The sequence below is a fragment of the Marmota flaviventris genome, chromosome 4 (genome assembly GCF_047511675.1).
Source record: "Marmota flaviventris isolate mMarFla1 chromosome 4, mMarFla1.hap1, whole genome shotgun sequence".
In the NCBI taxonomy this organism is placed as follows: domain Eukaryota; kingdom Metazoa; phylum Chordata; class Mammalia; order Rodentia; family Sciuridae; genus Marmota; species Marmota flaviventris.
The window spans coordinates 128,291,020-128,313,842 of NC_092501.1; the positions used below are offsets into that span (position 1 = coordinate 128,291,020).

At 40.1% G+C, this 22,823-nt stretch overlaps 1 protein-coding gene and 1 pseudogene across 3 annotated transcripts in view; one reads left to right on the forward strand and one right to left on the reverse strand.

Moving 5' to 3' along the window:
• Positions 1-5,085: 5,085 nt before the first annotated feature.
• Positions 5,086-5,354, reverse strand: LOC114087284 (thymosin beta-15A pseudogene; annotated as a pseudogene).
• Positions 5,355-19,790: 14,436 nt separating this feature from the next.
• Rb1 (RB transcriptional corepressor 1) overlaps positions 19,791-22,823 on the forward strand; it is a 161,197-nt gene continuing 158,164 nt past the window's right edge. Inside the window, exon 1 of one of the 3 annotated variants that reach the window (XM_071611499.1) lies at positions 19,791-20,052. In XM_071611499.1, the coding sequence (XP_071467600.1) occupies positions 19,919-20,052 (134 nt within the window). In that variant the 5' untranslated portion in view covers positions 19,791-19,918. The remainder of the gene's footprint in view (positions 20,053-22,823) is intronic. The other 2 variants (XM_071611498.1, XM_027928767.2) reach the window with 2 other exon arrangements.

Here is a 22,823-nt window from a genome sequence, read left to right on the forward strand (position 1 = left end):
GCAAACAAAAATGGGGCCCAGTGCCATCTTAAGGGGGAACATCCATGGATGAGCACCTGCCACCTGAAGTGGGATATTAAAAAGAAGTTGGTTTCTTTTTTCAGTTTTGGGTTGTATCCAAATACCCACTTGCTAGATTTCTTTTATTTTCAAAATGTCTAATGTTTATGTGCTCATTTTGATAGAACCTAGTGAGTGGAATATGAAGAACTGGAATCCTTTTATGTCAGTTCCTGTCTTGGTTCTGAAGCATTCTGTAGTATTTGTTTTTTCTTGGACAACAAACTGAACTTGCCACTTGCTTCTATCTATATCTGTCTTTTGTGTTACCAGCCCTGCTTCTTCTAAGGACTTATGTTATTTTCCAATTTCTAGGAAATTGGAGGAATCTTAATAAAAGGTGGGAATCTTACATATCTAGCTACCCTACATGCAGAAAAAGTTCTGTTAGCATTAAAAACAAAACAAAAAAAAAGTCTTGTTCTTAGATCTATTGTTCTAATACAGGTTTAGTGCCCAAACTGCCAATAGCCAAGCCCTGTGTTTTGCTCTGACTAGTTTGATAATACCATATTCTATTTTTAACTATGGCCAAAGTCTCACATAGAATCAATCCTCTGTTGGACTGGGAGGAAAATCATTAGCTTCCTTTGAACATAAGCACATCTCCTGAAGGAGTCCTATACATACCTTTAAGTAGGCTTTTGTAGGAGTCTGGTGATTTCATTTACCAGCATTCTATAACCTTAATCTCCTGGACCCATACAGAGGTTGACACAAAACTTTACTGTGTGACTAAGCTCAGAAGTCATTCACTCACCCTCTCCCAGGAATGGCAGCAAGCCCCCAACTTAACCAGGCAACAAAACCAGCTGGAGTGGAAGTCTGACATCAATTCAAGTTTCCTTTATCCAGGGGCCTCAAGTACTCAAGCCTGACATCCCTACCCCTCCACATCCACGAATTCTGTCCCCATCCTTGAGTCAGTGCAGCCCAGCACTATTGCCCAGAGAAGGCCCAGCTCTGTGTCTATTGAATGGTCTTGGTTCTACCTGATGAGGTCACTGTCTCTGATTTCGCCCTTTGTTCTTAGACACTGTTTCTGTGTATAGATTTATATGTAGAACCTTTGTATCCTACACAGGCTATCAAAGATTTGAGTGCACAGAGGGACTTCATTAACCAAAAGGTGTCCTGCAAGACTGGCAGCCAATCAGCCCAAGGATTGACCTGGTGTCACAAAGATTTTGTGAAGGGCTCCTCCTCCTGGTGAGACTTGTCATGCAGAAGACACTGGGCTTGGAGGTCCAGACAGGAGACTACAAAGGTGTAATCACATCACACAGTGATGCAAATGCCCAATAACTGGTCCCCTCCTGTCCATTCCTTCCCTCGTCTCAATTTTCTACACAGCAGTCAGGAAATCTGATGGCGGCTTCCTTGGTTTAAAGCCCTTTCCTGTGTCCCATACCGTGGCCTGCATGACCTTTCCAGACACTCCAGTCTCATCTCAGGTAGCCTTCTTCCTTGCTGTACCCTGCCCCGCAAGCAGGAGCCTCAAGGCCTTTCCACAGCCAGTCCCTTTGACACTTCAGCTCATTAATTCCCATACTTGCATAAGTTCATCTCCAATGTTACTTCCTCAAGGGGTTGCCCTTGAGTTCCCAGAGCAAAACACTCTGCCACGACACCTTTTCTAGTTTTACATCCCATTCCTTCACAGTTCATAGTGACAACTTTGAGTAATTTTCATGTCTGCCTCCCCTGTCAGCTTGCATGCTTCATGAAGGCAGGATCTATGGTTATATATAGGTTCCCCCTGGAGAGACTGGGATGTACCTCAGTGGTAGAATGTCAGCATGCATGAGTCCCTGGGTTCCATCCCTGGTACCACATTAAAAAGGAAAAACAATGAGCTGGGATTGTGGCTCAACAGTAGAGCGCCTGACTGGCACATGTGAGGCACTGGTTTCCATCCTCAGCACCACGTAAAAGAAAATAAATAAAATAAAGGTATTGTGTTCATCTATAACTAAAAGTATATGTATTAAAAAATAAAAAGGAAAAGGAAAACCAAACTCTCTGGGTCCTGAGTATTCACATGTAGAGGTTTGATAAATATTTATTAGATGGATAAAGCAACAAAACTAAATCTGGGAAAGTTATTATTGTAGGCTGTACCAGCTGGTGGGTACAGATGTAATTCTATAACTTCATGCACTTTCAGCAGCTCTGTCACATTTGTGACAGCTAGACATTTTTTTTCCTTTTATGTGACATGCAGATATTAGACAGCTGCAGAAGTGGGTGGCTGACTTCTCCAGTTCCTTCACCTCAGTTTCTGTCTCCTTCCCTCTGACCCACCCCAAGTAGACACACATTCAAGTACACACACACATACACACACACACACACACACAGAGAACTTGTATACAACCTGACCTCACAATGACAGGTTTGGTACTCTGGCTTCTTAAATTTCACACACACACAAATTTTTCTGTATTTATTTAGAAAGAGCTGTTGATTGTCCTCATTCTGTTTTTAAAAAACAATATCAGGCCAGGCGTGCTGGCGCATGCCTGTAATCCCAGTGGCTCGGGAGGCTGAGGCAGGAAGATCAAGAGTTCAAAGCCAGCCTCAGCAACTTAGCAAGGCCGTAAGCAACTTAGTAAGAGCCTGTCTCTAAATAAAATATAAAAAGGGCTGGGGATGTGGCTCATAGGTTAAGCACCCCTGGGTTCTGTTGCCAGTATCTACATAAATAAATAAAAACAGAAAACAATATCAATCAGAAAAAAAAAAAACTTTTTAAAAGATTTAGACATTTCCTGAAAGTCTGTCTTCCTAGAAATCTTAATGGAAACTTCACATTGAGCTTTACCTAGATGTTCGAGGCCTTAGGTTCAATTCCCAGAACTGCAAAACAAAACCCAAGCTTTCACATCCCTCGGAATAATTTTCCAACAGCATGAATGTTTTTCACCCACACTTCAATCTTCTTGAACTTCACATAATGTCTAGCGTTTTGTTTTTTGTTTTTCCTAAAAAGATTCTAAGCTGCTTGAGGAGAGGGTATGAATCTTTGGCTTTCTGTTCCCCAAACACCTGTGCACAAAAAGGGCCTATCAAAATTTTCCTGATTGTTTTCAGAAAGAGAAAATCAATTGAAAAGGAAAAGAAAATGAGCTAACTCTTAGAAGTTGTTCCACAAATTGTGCATTCTATAATTGCATATCTTATAGCAAATGAAAATGATGACTATAAACAAGAAGATATCCTATCCTCTACCCCCCTTGAAATAAAAGCCATGTTAACTATGAAAAGTTATCTTTCATAGCAGAAAGTTGTTAGATTTGTAAATTATCTTTTTTAATATTTATTTATTTATTTTTAGATGGACACAATATCTTTATTTTAAATTTATGTGGTGCAGAGGATCAAACCCAGTGCCCCGTGCATGCTAGGTGAGCACTCTATCACTGAGCCACAACCCCAGCGCCCGGAAATTATCTTTTTTAATGGAAAATTCTTTCCACAAACTGCTCTAGATTAAATAGTCCTTATGGTGTTAAAATTCTATGATGGCCAACTTTGGCTCATATGCAAGCTATACCTTTTCTCTTATCTCATTAGTTCTCATAAACCCCATAAGGAGGACTCAGAGCACAAACAATCATGTAGAAATCATTGTAATATGAATCAGTGAAAAGTTTTTTGATTTCAGACTAAAAATTCTCTGAGCTGAGGGGAAAGAAAAATCCAAGTGGCAAAGATATTGAGAATTTACCCTGATGAGTCACTGAGAGAAGCACTGAGCTTGCCCTGTCGGGAAGAAGAACATGACACACACAACTACTTGTTTGTGGAACTGAGAGGAGAGGCTATCTAGAATTTTCTCAGGTTGAGACCCAAAGAGATTCCAGATCTCACAGGAGAAGGGCTGTGTGGTAGATAGGAATGTGGAACAGCTTCTAGAGTCCCAGGTATCAAAGTGTGACCTGGAAGCACGTGGATGGTTCTATGGCCTGAAATTGCCACATGGGTCTTAGGTAGCACCTCAGTTTCTCTGACTTAGCAGAGTAGTGTGATGAATTCTTGTGCACTTCTGCCGCACCCTGGGCAGTATGGAAGTTAAAGAATACTTGTCAAACTGCAGGGGACTCTAATGGGATCATGGGGACCATGCAACAATCACCTGCATGTCAGTAAACAAGTACTAAATGGATGATAGATGGCTAAATGACAGCTGGACTGGTAACAGATCCTTGAGGACCAGATGCCCCATCTCCCAATGCTTTGAAACTCCACAATTCAGATCTATCCCTCTGGTATGTGTTGACTAAATGTAAGTTATTAACACGTTGAGGTTAAAGACTTGAAATAGTTTTTAAAAATCAAAAATAAAATTACTGTTCCTTACATAGCTGAGTTTGTGGGGTGAAATTTGGAACCACTACACAAACCTCTTTTAGAACACTAATGTCAATGTCCCATATTTATATATGTGAAACATATTTTGTGGACAAAGTACTTCTTTTATGAACACATGCCCTAATTGTTGAAAAACAAAGCTGAGTGGGACATGGGTACTGAGTGACCTAGCAGGAGAATAGTGGGTATTTCAGGGGAAAGAAGAGGGGGATTTGGAAAAATTCCTCTTTCTAACTTAAAGAGAAAAGACAGTTAAGAGAAAAAAATTAAGGAAAAGAGCCAAATGAATGTCCAATGTTGCTTTTGTTTTCATTATGATTCTTATACAGAATTAATGGGATTTCCTGTGAAATTTTCTAGCATATTCTTTAAACCACTGGAATTGTTTTGTATTTATTATTTTATTGGATGTAAGAAATAAAAATAAACTGTAAGAAGCTGAAAAGGCATGTAACTTCATGAATATTAAGAAGCAATGGAGGTACCCATTCTAAGTTAAAATTGGCTTGCCTTTTACGGGTTGCAAAGACAACACACACAAAGATCATCAATGGTGGTGAGACTATTGATGGCATCTCTCATCTCTTATTTATGTGTACCAGTGAGTTGTTTAAAAATAAATTTAAAGGAACATTGACTAGTGTTGACCTCTTAGCAGGGAGGACAGGTACGAAGCCATAGGTGCCAAAAATTTCTACAAACACACAGGTTTACAAAAAAACAAGCCTCAAACCAAGACTCTTCAGCAAAGTTGAAATTTGCTCTTGGGAGGAGATCCCCATTTTGTGACGTTGGGACACACACCTTCTCCTGCTGGATAGTTTCCTTTGAGGGAAGAGTATTTTTTCTTCAGTATTACTTTTCTTCAGTTTTGACTTGTTAAACTTCTGCACTTTGGACAAAGCTGGTTCATCACTCATCTTGACTGAAAGAAAGACTGAAGGTTTGAGTCTAGCATATAGCTGTCTGTTCACTGCTGCCCTATTCACTCTGGATCAGGCCTGAAGCTGGAATATTTATCTGAGGTGTGGAAAAGACAACACTATGTTTAAAATCAGGTTAAATTTCTGGCTATGTCAGTTAATAGATGTGTGACCTTGAGCAATCTCTTAAGTTCTTTGAATCTCGATTTCTTCAATTATAAAAGGGATCTCTATACACATTCCATTGAATTCTTGATAGAATTGAATTGTATCCTGAAAGAGCTTTGTAAGAGGTAAAAATTTTAAAAATTAAGCAAACAAACAAACACAAAAACCCTGAACCATGTAGTGGAGGAGACAATGCAATAAGAGATCATTTAAATGTAGAGGACATCTGGGGTTGTAAAACCAACTGCTCAATACAAGGACTTTAGACATGATGAGGAAAAGTGCCTTAAAAAGTGTCTCTTCTGGAAATGTCTTTCAGAAAAACAGGAAGGGGTGGGGGGAGGAATTATCTGGACATGGGATGAAAACCCAGATAACTTGGGTTCAAGTCTAGTACCTACAACACTGAACTCTGCACCACCTATTTTTTTGCTCCCTTGCCTTGGAGATCTACTTAGAATTAGTACAGGTTACATTGTCCTGCACTTATAGCTTCAGAATAGGACAGTCAGCAAATGCCTTCAATATAAGAAATTAACAGTAATTGGGCTTTAGAAATTAATATTCTTTCAACTTCTAGAAATCCTTCTTAGATATTACCCTTACTGTGAAAAGCCTCTGCTATTGGTTCAACTAGCATTTCTTGCTTTGTGACATCTCTGGAAGTTTGAAATTCCTGTGAGAAAAATCTTTGTCACTACCCTTTGAAAACTGAGAATTAGGAAGCAAGCTTCTCCTCAGGTGAAGCTTCAGGTGACATGCACTAAGGTTAGAAACAACAGTAGTCTTCTAAATTTAGTACGGTGTCTTCTAGTTGTTAAGCAACATGAAGAGAATTCCCTCCCTCCGAGTTCTTGTGAAGTAGTGTTTGGTAGGGACATTTTGCTATGTTACCGGGGGTAGGGATGGTATCTCAAAATCGCATGATCATGGTGCACATGATGGCCATTAAACTGTCTTCTCAGGAAGGTAGTACACCTTATTAACTAGAGCATTTGAAGTTTCATGGTAATTTTTGATTGGTTTAGAATTGTGGGTTTGGGAGTCGATGCCAAGCAGAGGTCAACATTTTGTGCAATAGAGAGGAAATATATTTGAATGGGAAAAAAACATCTTATGAAGGACTCCAGTGTCATCAAAACTGGGGCATTATTGGGGAAAGAATATTAAAAAGAGACTCTTAGGAGTGGGGAAACAAGTGTGGATTTGGATTTGGTTTGGGAGTTTATTGTTTTCTCTCTTTCTTTTTTGTGGTACTTGGGATTGAACCTGAGATGCTTGACCACTGACACCTTTTAAAATTTGAGACATGGTCTCACTAAGTTACTGAGGCTGGCCTTGAATTTGTGATCCTTTTGCCTCAGCCTCCCAAGTAGCAGGGATTATAAGCATGTACCACTGCACCTGGCTCCCAAGTGTAGATTTTGAAGAATAGATATATTAAGGGAGATTCTCACAAATATTTTATTTTATTTTTTTTTAATTTTAATTTTTTTATTGGTTATTCAAAACATTACAAAACTCTTGACATATCAAGAAAGTGATCTCATACCCTTTCCAAATCAATGCCTGCCATAATCTCTGGAGCATCCATTGGTCCAATTTCTTTCACCACAGATTAGGTTTGCCTGTCCTAAAATTTCATATAAATGGATTCATACTGTTAATACTTCTTTGTGTCTGGTTTTCTTAACATGTTTTTGATATCCATTCACGTTTTGCGAGTATCAAAAGTTCATCTCACATTACTGCTGAGCAGCATTCTTTGTATTGTAATAATACACCACAATTTTTCATGAATTCTTGTATTGATGGAATTAGTTTTTGTCTGATTTTTAGTTATTATAAAATTGTTGTGAATGTTCTTGTATGGGTCTTTTTGGGAGACCTGCTTTCCATTTCTCTTGGGTATGGAATTGCTGAGTCATATGGTCGGTGTAAGTTTAATGTTATAAGAAAATGTCAAACCATTTTCAGGGTGATTGTACCATTTTATTAGGTATCTCTTGTTGCATAAAAAAAAAACTTGCCACAAACTTGATAGCTTAAGCAACACACATTATCTCAGGTTTTATAGGGCTGGGCACAGCTTTGTGGATCTTTGTAAGGCTGCAATCAAGGTGTTGGTCAATACTGAGTTCTCAAATTGCATCTCAGTTGATAAAGGATCCATTTCCAAACTTGTGCGGTTGTTGACAGAATTTGCAATTTGCAACCAGAAGCTTTCTAAGTCATCTGATAAATGGGTTGGAGTTGCATTGCCAAAAACAGTAAATATTGCCCTTAGAACCCAAAGAGGCCCATAATGATAAGTTTTTTTCTTAGTGGCATTATGTGACAGGTGCAGTTGTCCTTTATGTCAAAGATGGTGTTCCTAGAATATGCAGTGCTGAATCCTAAAAGTTTCATCAATGTCCTTGATTACCTCCAATGGTATCTCCCATTTTGTGGTATGCGTGTGTTTTGCTAGGCCATTTAGACCATGCTGCTCAATGCGTACTCTACAAACAGATGTCTACACTGTCTATAAGGGGTCTACAGCCCACAGACAGTGAACACTTGTTTGTTCACATGGCAAGGTAAATTCAGAAATTGAAAATTTTGTGTTTAGAAATTTTTAGTAGTTTGATATTGCTGTGTTTTCTAAGCATTTTATCAGAAGACTCTGTGAGAAGGATATAAGTCATTTTGTTGGTTGTCAAACTTGTGGTGATTTGCATGTGCAGCAGGGTATATGCTAGTCAAGTTCAGTAATTTCCATAATATTGTTCTATGACAGATGAGAAAGAAAGAGAGTGTGGGGTGGGGAAGGCAAAGTGTGGTATGGTGGGAGGGAGAGTGCCGCAGTCTGGCTGGGCACAATCAGAAGCCACTTGTCAAAAGAAACTAACTTTATTTTTAGAACCAAACACGCCAAACAAAACAGCCTCTCAGGAAAAATCCTCAGAGCCTCAACTGCCACCACCGGCTTTCCACAAGCCTCTCTCCCACACAAGCTTCTTTTCACCTCCCCCAATCCTCCTGCTCTTGAGGCCGATTGGCTGGGTCACGTGGGCGGAGCCAAAAAAGTCCCCCAATGAGCAGCTCCATGGTCTGAAAGGGCAGGGAAACAGTCCAATGAGCATCACCGCAGAGGAGCCAATCAGCTAGATGTTGCTGGGGCTGAGGAGCCAATCAGCTAGATGTTGCTGGGCCGCTGTGAGCATCAGCCGGCAGCTGGAAGTTTGCTGGGGCCCCTTCGGCTGTGGCTCTCAACAGGAGAGAGTAAGGAAAAAAAACAAAGGAGAAAAAGAAAGAACGGGTCTGTCACCACAAGTGTTTGAGAAGCATTGATCTTGAGAACTTGCCCCTTTGTGCTCACTAGAACATAGGGCAGAAGAATTAAAATAGCCCTGGGGCTACATAGTGACCATGTGCTCCTACTCTTCATGCATATAAATCCTTCCTAATGATGGTAATAAGGAAAACCACTTATATCCAATCAATAACTATTTACAAAATGCCAAAGTCTAAGTTAATCTGCTCCAAGATGATACTACATGCTGCAGGGCATATAACTACATGCTGCGTATCTATAGGGAGCTATTACATGCTGCATGGCAGCTTCTGTTGGAACTACCATTGAGTTAAGTATATGGCTGTACACTGCCATCTGCCATGATCTCATTTTTGCAGGTGATAGACAGGAGAATCAAATGGGAATGTAATGAAAACTATAACCCACACAATCCTTTAAGTCTTTGATAGTCTTTGCAATTCTTCTAAGATGCTATCTTGCTTCTGATTTCCTATCCTTGCTGAGGATGATAGTGGTGGTTTCAGAGACCTCTACCTGGCCCTCTTACATAATGGCTATTACTCCACAGATCAGGGAACCACTGTGACAGTTTTGTCAGCAAAGATTATCTATTCTAATTATATATCCAGTAACTTAACTATAGAACACATTCATGAACCCATTGGATCCATTGTGTTAGAGTGAAGCCAAAACTCCATTGGTCCCCATTCTAACTGGAGAATCATAATGGTAACAGTGTCTGCTCAGACCCTGAGTCTAACCATTCTCATTTTCCAGTGCTTGATTAACTTGGCCAATGGCCACAAATGCTTTTTAGGAACCACCTGCCAAAAGCTGTCATTGTATGATTTGCAGGCAATAGAAAACTTAAAACAAGCTGGAGGTACACCTTCTGTCAGCCAGAGGGTTCAGGTCACCAGTGGATTGGAGCTTCTCATAGCTTATGGGAACCAATTGTGTAGATCTCTTCTGAACTCTCTGTTTAGTGACATTGTGTTGGTAGCTTGAAATTGACCAAAGTAGGAATGTTACATCATAGAAACTGGTCAGTACTAAAATGTCCTTTCCCACACAATTTTCCCCTGAAACTGGTTATTTTTTTCCCAGTAAATTACAAGGGGAGAATGGGGGATTCCCTATTCTAAGTCTTGTCCATCCAAAGTCTTAGAGTAATACTCATTTCCTCTCCAGGACAAGATGTGGACCAAAGTGACCCTTCAAATCTATGCCTTTAAAACTCGTTTTCTCTTAAAATCAGACCCTAGGCCTGCTTTTAGTATAGCTTGCTTTAGATTATGGGAAATCACAGTCTTATTAAAAATTGCCAGGAGAGATAATCTGGCTATCATGGTATGCCTTAGAGTGACAGGTGACTGTCCTGAGACATCAGGATCTTTTGTAAGGTATACAATTCCATCAACAGAATCCAGCCCACCCCACAATTCTTATAATCATTGTTCCCATACTGTTCAAACATCATAGCCACCACCTATCCCACTCTCTACTTCTACTGCATCCCAAGTAGCCATATGTGGGAAGTCTTACCAACTATGATACTGCTGTGTGGCCCTGATTACTAACTACTTACCATATCCTGGATTTTTATTGCCATAAGATCAGTAAGTAACCCCACCCCAGTTTTCCAACCTGATGTCTGTAGAATAACTCCTGGTGTCAAGTCTCTTACCTTGGGACTTTAATATTACTACTTATTCTAGAAAATACAGCTTGAGTGCAGTTTGGGAGAAACAGGAGTGAAGATAAAGTGGATAGGCAGGGAGGAGGAGAAACTAATGCAATCATGCACCATATAATTATGTTCTGGTCAATGATGGAATGCATATGCAATGGAGGTTATATAAATTATATTACCTAGTGACATTAAAGCTGTCTTAGTTTGTCTAGGTACACTGCTTGATGTTTGCACAATGACAAAATTGCCTAATGTTACGTTTTCAGAACTGTGTCCCTGTGGTTAAGCAATACATCACTATATAATAGTGTATTAATAACCTAGCTAATGCTTGATGTCAAGCCCAACTGACTGCTCAGTACCATGGGAGTATATTTTGAGAGATCATCTGAACTACTGTTTCAGAATATTCTGTCTTGGTGGAAGGAGGCACAGGAATTTATCTGCTGCAATCATCTCTGTTGATTAAGGGTTTATCCCGTGGGCATTAACACCTCTGCATTTCCAGGCTGCTCATCACTCAGGCCCAAGGATTAGGCATCGTCTCATTCCTGCTGGGCCAGAAGGTGAGCTGTGCTTGGCTTGGAAATGAGGGTGGGGAACCATCTAGATGCTTTCCTGTCAAGTCTCTTGCTGTACTGGGGCTGGGCAGAGCACATGCAGAATTGATTGCTGTGGAGGCAGCTGGGTAAAACAAATGTTCAGTGGGCCTGGATTCAGGGGAAGCAGTTGGGTTTAAAGGTGACTTACACATTGCTTGGGGCTGACACACTACCTTTTCTGATCTTAATTTTCAGCATTTCGTTTCATTCCATGTACATTCTTCCAATGAATTCTCCTTTTTTGCTAAGGTTAGCAGTAACCTATCTCTTTTTCATGAGTCTAATGAATTTGGGGCAATACAGTACACCCTCCTTAATGTTCTAAACACTACTGTGTACATGTCCGATGCTCAGTAAATGCTTGATAAACTGCAGAACTTTTGGGGGGGACTGTGCCACTTATTTATTGTTGTATAATAGCCCATCCCAAAAATTAATGAGTAAAAGCAATAGTGATTAATTGGCTAAGTGGTTCTTCTGCTGTCCTCACTTGATGGATGGGGGGAGTCTGAACTCAGCTGGGATGCTAGATCTTTCTCCATGTAGTCTGTCATGCTCACAGGGACTCACTGATGCTTCCCACATGGTTTGGATCCAGAAGACCACAAGCTCTTATGGAGGTACTATATACTTTAAGCTTGCTGAGATCCTATTGGCCAACAAGTCACAAGGCCAAGCCCAGCATCAATGTGGAAAGAGACTATATACAGGCATGCATATCAGTCGACGTGATTCACTGGAGGCCATCAGTGTATCAGTCAACTGTGGGGAATGTCTTTGTCAAAGTGTCCAATTGATGGGTGTTTATATTACTACTTATGGCAGAGACTTCTGGTTGCCTCCTACTAGGTCTCCCTTGTATCCACATTAATAGAATTCCTGATTTTTAGCCACACACATGGCCTCTCAAAATTTTTATTTACCTGTATCCTCACAACTGGATGTGACTTTGCATCCAAGTTTTGATCAATGGGCTATAAGTGAAAACGTATTGTGGCAGTTTCCAGGAACTCCTCTTCAATGAGAAATGACATGTGCTCTGGCTTTTTCTTCACCTTTTCCCTCATCCTGCTATCTAGAAAGTGCATGTGACTTTTGACTGCAATCTTGAACCTTAAGCACTGCCCAGGGATGGTGGAGTTGTGAGTTGCAGATGTCTGTGTCCTGAGGACTTCGTTGAGCAATACCTTCAATCAGCTCTGGAATTCCCACCTCTAGACTTTCACCTGGGATAAAAATAACCTTCTGTTTTGTTTAGTTTGTTATTTTGGGTTCTGCTATTGATAGCTAACCTTTCTAGTTAACTGGCCCAATTATTAAAATACAGTCTCTGTATATCTTTAGACATATACTGTACTTGGAGTATGTGATTCCTTACCTTTTACTCATCTTACCCCAAACAGATCAGAGCAGCAAGTTGCTAGATTATTACAACTCAAGCCAATGAATACAGCCACTGCACCAGAAGAAACCCTTCTATTTCCAGGTGCATGGTTTTCTCCCCAAGAGGAGAAACCTGCTGCTCTAGGTTGAACATGTCCCCCAGATTTGTTTTTTGGAAAATTAATCCCAAATGCAGTAGTGTTTAGTGTGGGACTTTGAAGAGGTGATTTGATTTTCATACCTCTTATTCATCAGGAAAGGAGGGCAATGTATCAGGTAGAAATTGTACAGATTTAAATCAGCAAATTAAGAGAAACCTGTATAGATCATCAAGTCATTAAGAAAACAAGATAAAAGGGAGGAAACTATAAAATGTTTGTATTCCTGTAAACCAAAAGAGACAAATTCAAAACATTGGTGCTATCTGGCAAAGTGGGAAAAACTCTTAATAAGACCCAGCTGCAACTCCTACTTTTTGTTTCTTTGGTTAGGGGACACCTCATGTTAACAATACTATTGAGGAAAACCACATGAAAATGAAATTATTAGGTTGTCTCCCATTCATTGTGGAGATAGGGGGCAGTGGGGAGAATGAGGGAAGGCTTTCGCATTAGATGATGGTTGGGATTTGAAGGGTTGTAAATAACAGGAGGTACCTCAGTCACAGCAAGTTCTTAGGTGATGCCTATCTGTGTAACTCCTGATGGCTTGCTTATAGAAAATGTCAACACTGTGTTAGCTGCTGTCTTTTGTCTGTTTTATGTTGCTATGATAGAACCATAAACCACATAGTGTATAAAGAACAGAAATTTAATTATTAGAGTTCTGGAGGGCAGGAAGTCCAATTTTGAGGAGTCTATACCTGACAAAGGCTTTCTTGCTGTCATAATATGGCAGAGGGCAATGCATGGTGACAGAGAACAAGAGGTGGCCAAATTAGCTTTTATAACAAAGCCACTCCTGTGATAACAATATTAATACATTCATGAGGGCAGAGACTTTATGACTTCACCACCTCATCAAGGTCTTACCTCTCAACATGGTTGCTTTGGGGATTAAGTTTCCAACAAATGAACTTTGGGGGACACATTCAAACCAGATCAGCTGTTTTTCCTCACTGGGAGAAACCCATGCACCTGAAAATGGAAGAGTTGCTATTACTCAGTTCATTGGTTTGAGTTGTAAATATCTATTAGCTCGCTGCTTTGGGTACCTGGTTCTTGCCATTGCCAGGGAGAGTTGAACCTGCAGTGAGGGCACTGGATTATGACAGCAATACAAACACTAGAAGAAATGCTTTCATTCTTTTCTTTCTTCAAAATCCTGCCTGTCATCTTAAATCTTTGTTCCTGAGATATGACCTAGAGTTTATGTGATAACTAGATTTGTTTAAATACTTAATTTTTTTCTCCTGTTTTGAGCAGTACCTAACCTCTTTATCAGAGAGCTCAGAATACTACTGCCAATATTCTTTGTGTTCCCCCCAAATTCATAATGTTGAAGTGCTAACTCCCAGTACCTTAGAATGTGACTGTATTTGGAGACAAGATCTTTACAGAGGTAATTAAGTTAAAATGAGGTTGTTAGGGTCATTCACCTAACTGGTATTTGTTAAGCGTCCATTACATGGCAGAGACAGGTTAGGCATGGGCACATACTGGTTAGCTAACACAGACCTTCCCTCATCAACTGGTTGGCTTTGTGGACATATGAGCTAAGAAGTAGCAAAGTGCCCCATATTAGAAGGACCTTGGTGTTTATTTAATACTCTCATGTTACCATCTTTAAATTCTTAGTTTTGAACCAGGGGCACTGTATTTTCATTTTGCTCTGGGTCCTACAAATTATGTAACTGGTCCTGCTACTGGAAATTGCAATTTAGAAGGACAGTCAACTACAGTCTCTCTACTGAGGAATGTGAATTGGTGGTATGGAGAGAAGGTCAGTGTAGTAGGAGAAGTAGCATAAGAGATTAAGAATAACATTGACAAGCAGAGGAAGGAGAGCTGCCTGCTGATTGGGGATGACAAGATACATTTTGTTTTCTTCCTTTTTTTCCTGTAATATTATCATTAACCCTGAGTAATTCAGATTAACTGAGCATGTTTCTGTTTTTTTGAAACCTGAAAGAATTCAAGAAGAACACATATGGGAAGTGATTTAAATCATGGGATCGAAATTGAGCAAGAAGAGAACTGAAGACCTTCAAAGGTCAGTTGTTTCCAACATTATCTGTGAAGGGACTTTTCACTCTTTAAAATTTCCTATTTGTCATGAAGTGATACTTTTTGGAAATTAAAACAAAAACAAAGTGCTAGAAGAATAAAATGAAAACAAACAATAAGGGCAAACCAAATACAAGCTCACATTTTCCACATTAAATAGAAAAATTACATTTCAATAAATATAACAAGACAAACACATGGTATGAAAGAAAAGAATTACAAAAACGCAATTGCTCATTGAAAGTGTCTCTAAAGATAATTAATATGGAGAATTGCTATTATACTCTTAATTTTTGGCATTTCACAGTCATAATAATTAATATAAAGTTGTGGAATTAAGTAGAAATTCCTCATACTAAACAGTACACAGTATCAATTTTTAAAACTTTGATCTGATAAGTGAGTATGTTCCTTCCTTGTGAAATTTCCTAATGTAGGTTGATTGGACTGATGATACACTACTTGAAGGAGATAATGCATAGCCAAACTATTTTTGTGTTTTATTTTAATAACATGAATACTAGAGAAACCAGTCTCTCAAAGGTATGAAGAGAATGGAAGAAAGCAATTTTAGTAAGCTCAGGATATTCACTTTAAACTTTTATCCATGATGAAGGAAACAAAGCTTTATTTTCTAAATTCTTCAGTAGCTAGTTTCAAAAATTGTCATATACTTGGTGAGGATGTGGAGGGAAAAGGTACACTCATATACTGCTGTTGAGACTGCAAATTGGTGCAACCACTCTGGAAAGCAGTATGTAGATTCCTCAGAAAACTTGGAATGAAACCACCATTTGACCCAGCTATCCCACTCCCAAAGGATTTAAAATCAGCATACTACAGTGATGCAGCCACATCAATGTTTATAGCAGCTTAATTCACAACAGCCAAACTATGGAACCAACCTAGATGCCCCTTAACAGATGAATGGATAAAGAAAATGTGGTACATATGCACAATGGAATACTACTCAGCCTTCAAAAATGAATGAAATTGATCAAATTATACTGTTTTATTGTGTGCATGTATGAATATATTATAACAAATCCCATATATATAATGTGCTTATAAAAAGGGAAAATTTGACCTATAAAATTATAGTTATATTTAAATAATCTTTCAATAGAAGAAATGGATTTTGGATTCATGAGTTTGTGGGTGTGTGTTTGAGTGAACTTATTTTGGTGGAGCATAAATATTCAAAATAGTTTATCAAATTCATAATTACCTTTATTTTTTGTACACATATAACTGTCATTTAAGTTTGATGGCTTTATTACTTTATTAGTATATGATTTTAGAACTTTGCTATGAGTTATGGCTATGAACTCAATAAGTGGGGGATTATGTTTCTAAGTAAAACTAGTAAAAACCCTTAGTTCTTTAATTCTTTAGAATCATTTATAAGATCACTTAGTTTACTATTACTGTTACTAACACATTAAAGATGTTTATTTTATTTATTTCATCTCTTACAATATAGGACTTAAAATAAATGACACAAATTTTACTCCCTTAATGTGACTGAGTCGCCAAAAAAGACTCAAGTAAATCCAGGCATCAAGTAAAATTAAAATTACTGTAAAACAATAAAAAATAAATATTTACATTTTCAGAGATTTTTACTTAGTTTTGAGTTGCAGGAGAAAAAAATAACCTTAAAATATGGTCATATGAGCATGACAAAGACACAGGCATGCCCCCTGCAACTCACCACACAAGTTGGAGAAGAGTTCCATATTCTGTTCAATGAGAAGTGTCCAATGATCATGTTCTTAGATACTACTGACATGTCAAACTGCTATGAATGCTAAACATTTTTAATTTCAGTATTTAACTCCTTGTGACTAAACACAAGCAGTTTTGCAGACTCATACTGGTACAAGGACCACTCTTTGCAAAGCATTGCTCAAAGGAACACCTACATTGAAGAGACAGGCAGAAAAAGAATTAGTGAGGGAGTTTGCAAAGTAAAAGAAGGGAGGGAGAGACCATGGATTTGTAGAAGACTAGGGAATTTTTGAGAAAGGGGAATCAGTTAACTGTGTTAACTGCAAGAAAGGTCAAGGAGGTAAAGGACCAAAAATAAGTCATTAAATTGACAATCAGGACGTTGGTGACCTTTGGAAGAATGATTTCAACGGAGTGCTGGTGATGGTAGTGGAAGAAATCCAGGCATTAATAAGCTGAGGAATTGGGGAAGTAGTGTGAATCAATGGAAACCATACTCTTAAGAAGCAAGATGGTAAAAAAAAAAAAAATGAAAATAGTGTGGAAGCTTGGTGGCGCAAGCACATGGAAGGAAGACTTATTACATACTGGAAACATATGTATACATATATAGTGAAGATATATATATCTCATATAGATATATATGTCTAATATCACTGAAGGGGTCTCCAGCTGAAGAGAATTCCTTTTCAGATACACAGAAAAGTCCTAAGAAAGGTTGCTTTTTTCCTCCTCTCCTTACAGTAATCTTCTTAAAATTATCACACAGGTAGAGGGACATGTGGTGCAACTTAAGAATCTGCAGAATTTCTGAATACTTCTCTGGTAGTACCACAGAACACTGTGGTAGAGAATATAAAGACTTTGACTCAGTTGCTCCTGAGTTGTGTGGAAGGAAGATATATTTAATTTAATTTATTTATTTAAATGTCTTGAGTTGCTGATGGACCTTTATTTTATTCATTTATATGTGGTGCTGACAATTGAACCCAGTGCCTCACACATGCTAGGCAAGTGCTCTATCACTGAGCCACAGCCCCAGTCCTGGAAAATATATTTTAAATGCACTATGGAACATGGTTGAATTAAGCCATGGTAAATATACATATATTTTTGTAAATTGAGAAATCTTGTCTTTGATTTATCATAATTGTGGTAAATCTGATATTGATAAAATAGGTTTAAATAAAGCAAGTCATATCTACATTTGAAGAGAGCTTACTTCAGTTCCCAGAACTTTCCTTAGCTCTTCTGCTCTCCCTACTGTTAGCAAGCAAGCATTTACTGTGTGTCCAATACTGTGCTAGGTACTAAGGCCACAATGACACCTATGATTTAGTCTTTATCCTAAAGGGGCTCACAGGAGAAATATCAGTCATGTTTTCTGGTACAGACAGCTGAAAACTTTAGCTCAGTTAAGGTTGGCTCTAGGGTTGGCCAAATCAGAAACTCTATTATTTGCTGAGGACCCAATTCTTTTTATACTCTTCCTGAACCAATCTTAGCATTTCTGCCTTCTCCCTAGTTTGGCCTACCTCAGGTTACAACAGTTGCAGCAACTGGTAAATCATATTCTCAAGATTACAGTTAAGGGGTAGAATTGTGTTATTCATGTATCCCATTTTATTGGGCCACCAGAAGATTATGCTCCATCTTCCAAAGATCAAATCTGCATCTGGAGCTCTTGCCTAAATCTGGAGCAAGGTGGATGGAACTACCACTTTAATCACATTTATTCTCCGTGGCAGGACCTGGGCCTGGCTCCCAATTCCTGGAAAATATCTGGACCCCAAATAGAGGGTTTCTGAAGTTCGAAAAGACTGCAGGACTGGCCAGTACCTGCCAAACCTTTACACATCCTGGCATATGTCAGCATATGGAGAAAAAGACTGTCTATTGTACAACTTGCTGGCATAAACGTATTGAAGTTTCCTGCTGCCTCTCTCCTTGCTCATTTAGTTTTTAAAAATTAGTATTGTAAAAACAGGATAAGGAAATTAACATCAGAACACAACTGTGTTTGACTCACAGCATCTGAGTAAAACCCCAATGGTATTTGTACACACATGGCAGAGTGCCAAAGAGAAAATCGTGTACTCAAATGAGACGTCTATTAATATAAATACCAAGTGACAGAAGAAACAGCTTCAAAGTCAATGTTTGATGGTGGTAGTTCCAGTAAGCTCTTTTCTGATGTCTTTGTGCTTTTGCAATATAATGTAATGGATACATGGAATCAAATATACTTGGGTTCAAGTAAGTCCTCAGCCTTCATTTGCTATTTGATTTGGGCAAGTTCATTAACTCCTTTGAGCCTGTTTTCCAATGGAATGCTGTTATGTTTTTGTTTTAGCCGCAGATGGACACAATACCTGTTTAGTTTTTTAAAATTTATTTATTCTAGTTTGTTATACATGACAGCAGAATGCATTTAGTTTTTTAAAAATGTGGTGTTGGGGATCGAACCCAGTGCCTCAGACGTGTTAGGTAAGCACTCTACCACTATGCCACAACCCCAGCCCATGATATTATGCTTTTGATGGGCTATTTCTGAGGATTAAATAAGAATTATATGAGGCGGCCAGTACGGTGCCTGGTACATATTAAATTCACCATAGACATTAGGTCAGTCTTGCAAATTTGTATTTAATTGTCACTGCTCCTTTGAAGATCTCCCTTACACATTTCGATGGTGGCTCCTGTTTTTACAATACTAACATCGTTTATTACACTACAATCTGTACATTGCCCTCCGCTCCTCTTTTCTTAACCCGGGATCTCCAAAACGCTAGTGTCAGCTCTCCACTTTCTAACTCCCAGAAATAGGCAAAGTTCAGCTCCGACTCGGAGTTCCAACGTTGGTGTTTGTTATTGTTTTGGCTTCTGTGCTCAACGGATTGGGCGGGAGAAGCCGGGTGGAGAGGGAGGGGGCCGCCCGCGAAAGGAGAGGGGCGTGCCCGCCCAGGGTGCACTCGCCAGAGATCCCCTGCCGGGCCGCTGGTCAGCCGCGAGCAGCCCCACATAGAAAGAGGGGTGCCCACTGTCACCCACCAGATTCTCTGTAAAGCCGCGGTGCAGGTACGCCGCCCCCGAGCGGCGCGTTTCGGGTGGAAACATGTCCAGGCAGCGATGCCGGCTTCCGGGGAGGCCGAGCCTTCCCGCCCAGGCCGTGCGCCCTCGCGCCACGGCCCGCGCACCGCCGGCGCCCCGGTTCCCCCCAGACGCCGGCAAGCCCGGGAGCCTCGCGGACGTGACGCCGCGGGCGGAAGTGACGTTTTCCCGCGGTTGGACGCGGCGCTCGGTTGCCGGGCGGGGGAGGGCGCGTCCGGTTTTTCTCAGGGGACGTTCAAATTATTTTTGTAACGGGAGTCGAGAGAGGACGGGGCGTGCCCCGACGTGCGCGCGCGCCGCCTTCTCCGCGCTCCTCCATAGCTCCCTGGCGCCTGCCCTGGGAGCGCGTCATGCCGCCCAAAACCCCCCGAAGAGCGGCGGCTGCCGCCGCGGCGGCTGTGGAACCCCCGGCGCCGCCGCCGCCGCCTCCTCCTGAGGAGGACCCGGAGCAAGACAGTGGCCCAGAGGACCTGCCTCTGGCCAGGTGAGCTAGCGGAGCCGCCGCCGCCGCCGCGGCCGCCGGCGGGAAGGGCGCCCGCAGAGTGCCGGCGGGTGGGCGACGCGGCCGCTAGAGCCGGGCGCATCTTCTCCGGGGCCGGTCCCGGCGGGAGGACATCCCTCTCATCTCCCGCCCCGGCGGAGCGTCGGCTCGGCGGTGACAGGGTTCTGCGCTTGCGAGCGAGGAGAGGGCATCCCGGAGGGGTCTCGGCTCCAGCTTGACAGGTGTCGGGCGGGTGGGGCTCGGGTTCCTGAGCGAAGTGACAGGTGCAGTCTTTCCGCCGGCGAGGCGGAGGCTCCAAGGCGGCGGGTCATTGCGCGCCCCTCTCACACGCAAAATAGTAATAATAATTTTTTAAAAAACGACCTATGTCTGTTAGAGAGTTTTTCTCTCATCGAGATACGGATTGCTCCGGGGGTCGTTTGACTTTTTGTTTTGATCTCCTGCGATGCAACAGTTGGAAGTCTTTCCCTCTGGGCGTGCACTGCATCTACAGCCCGGTCCCGGAGAGGCCAAAAACCGTCTTGGACTTGAAGCGCAGGGTCGTGGGTGTCAGTTGCCCACGGGATCCTGGACCGAAAGGTTTTGTGGGGTTTCCTTAGAACAATGCTTTGTGCCGTGGGGATTTAAAACCATCTGCGGTGACTGGCAGAGCGTAACTCTTTTTAGAGGAACTGATATAGGGGCAAAAGTTTCAGGAGAGTAAGTGCTGGAAAGTTGCTCAACTTTTTCTCTTTCTTATTGAAGAGGGCTCCTCTTGCTTGTTAGTCGGCCTCAGCGTGCCTTGTTCTTTCTTCCATTTTTGCCTTTTGACTTTGAATCAGAAAGAATCCTTGTGTCCCTCTTTTTTGGTTTTGTTTGGGTACAAAATCAGAGGTGTTCTGTGCTCACAAGGAACTTTCGCAACCACCTTTTACTAAATGAAATCTAAATTTAAGCAAGTTCGTGTGGATGCAGTAAAACATGACGGGGAGCTATTTATTGCGTTTCAACATTATTTTTCTCCCGGGTGTTACTTTATGATTAAGTAGCAAAAATTTAAATAGAATATGATCATTATTTTTGTCAGCATTGAGTTTACTTTGAGACTGCAGATCCATTGCAGGGGGATAGGTCTTGTTTCTGACCCTTCCACTCCCTCTCCCATTCTAGTCCGTCACCAAGCTTCATTTTATCCTCACTCTGAATAGCACCTTTCTTTCCACTCCCCAGATTGTAACAGAATTCAGGTTAAACTGTAAAAGATTGAAATAGAATTTTGTAAATGGACTGTTCATGCCTATTTAAAATTCATCTATTTAAATGAACTGTCATATAGGTCAATTAAAATCATACTCACTGGTAAGAACAAAATATTACAAACAAAAAAGTCTGGGGAATGTTCCAAGAGAAAAATATTGCTTCAGTTTCTGATTAAACTCTGATGAGTCCAATACTTGAAAGTTTCCCTTTGAAAAAACAGTAATGTCTATAGAATTCCTTGTCATCCACACAGCTTTGTAAGTAATTTTGATTATTGTAGAGTAAGCAGAAATATTGAAATCTACCCATCACCTTGGAAAAGAAGTTTCTTTCTCTTTCCCTCATCACATTATTTTATATACCTTTAAATGATGTAATTATAAAAAATTCTAAGTTAAAACCATACAAGATGCAGTCTACTTTTGCATACCCATGAAAACCCACAATGGTTTTCATTAGCACAGTTGATCTCTATGGATAAACTAGTCATGTGTGTTTAGTGACAGGGATATGTTCTGAGAATTGCATCATTAGGTAAATCTTATATGAACATTGTAGAACGCACTTACACACCTAAATAGTATAGGGCAATCACTTGATCTGGCTTGATGCAGTTAAGAAGTAAACATGAGATGTATGAGGGTGCTGCTGGCATAACACAGCATGCTGTTTAACAAAACTTTTTTTTAAATGTAGTAGAAGGAGTAAACTCTAATGATAAAAATATAGTAAATATATATATATATGTATATATATATATATATATATATATAAAATATAGTAAATATATAAACCAGTAATATAGTTCTTTAAATATTATAGTCTGTACATAATTGCATGTTTTATTACAAGTGGCAGCACAGTAAGTTACTTATGCTAGCACCACCCAAAACACAGGAGTAAAGTGTTGTGCAGCAGCATTATAATGACTACAATGTCACTAGGTGATATGAATTTTTCAGTTCCATTATACTCTTATTGTACTATTGTTAATATACTCAGTTTGTTGTTGACTAAAATGTTGTTTTGTATCAAATCCTTGTCTTTACAAGAGTAGAACTATCACCTGACAATCTGAAGTTCAGGAACTTGTTTTAGGGATGGATTCAGGACCCAGTCTGACTATATTTCTATTGACAAGTCCATTTTTACTTTGAGAGTTGAGATGTTATTTATGTTGCATTATCTGTTGTCTAAGTGATGTAGTTGCGAGAAAAACTGACTAAGAACAGCTTGCCAACTTTGTTACTGAAATAATCAAAAGTTCGTTATGCTTTCAAGAAGGAGATGGCAGTTTAGAATAGTGGTCAAGGACCTGGACTATGGAGTTAGATTTGGGATCATAATGTGGTTATTTCTTAATTTCTGTGATCTCAGGTGAGTGCTTTAATTTCTCTCATTTGGTAGACATCTGTGAAACAAAAATAATGGAAGTACTTAATGTGGGGATTCAGTGAAACCACCATCATCTAAAGTGTTTTGTATAGGATCATAATGAATACTCAAAAATTAAG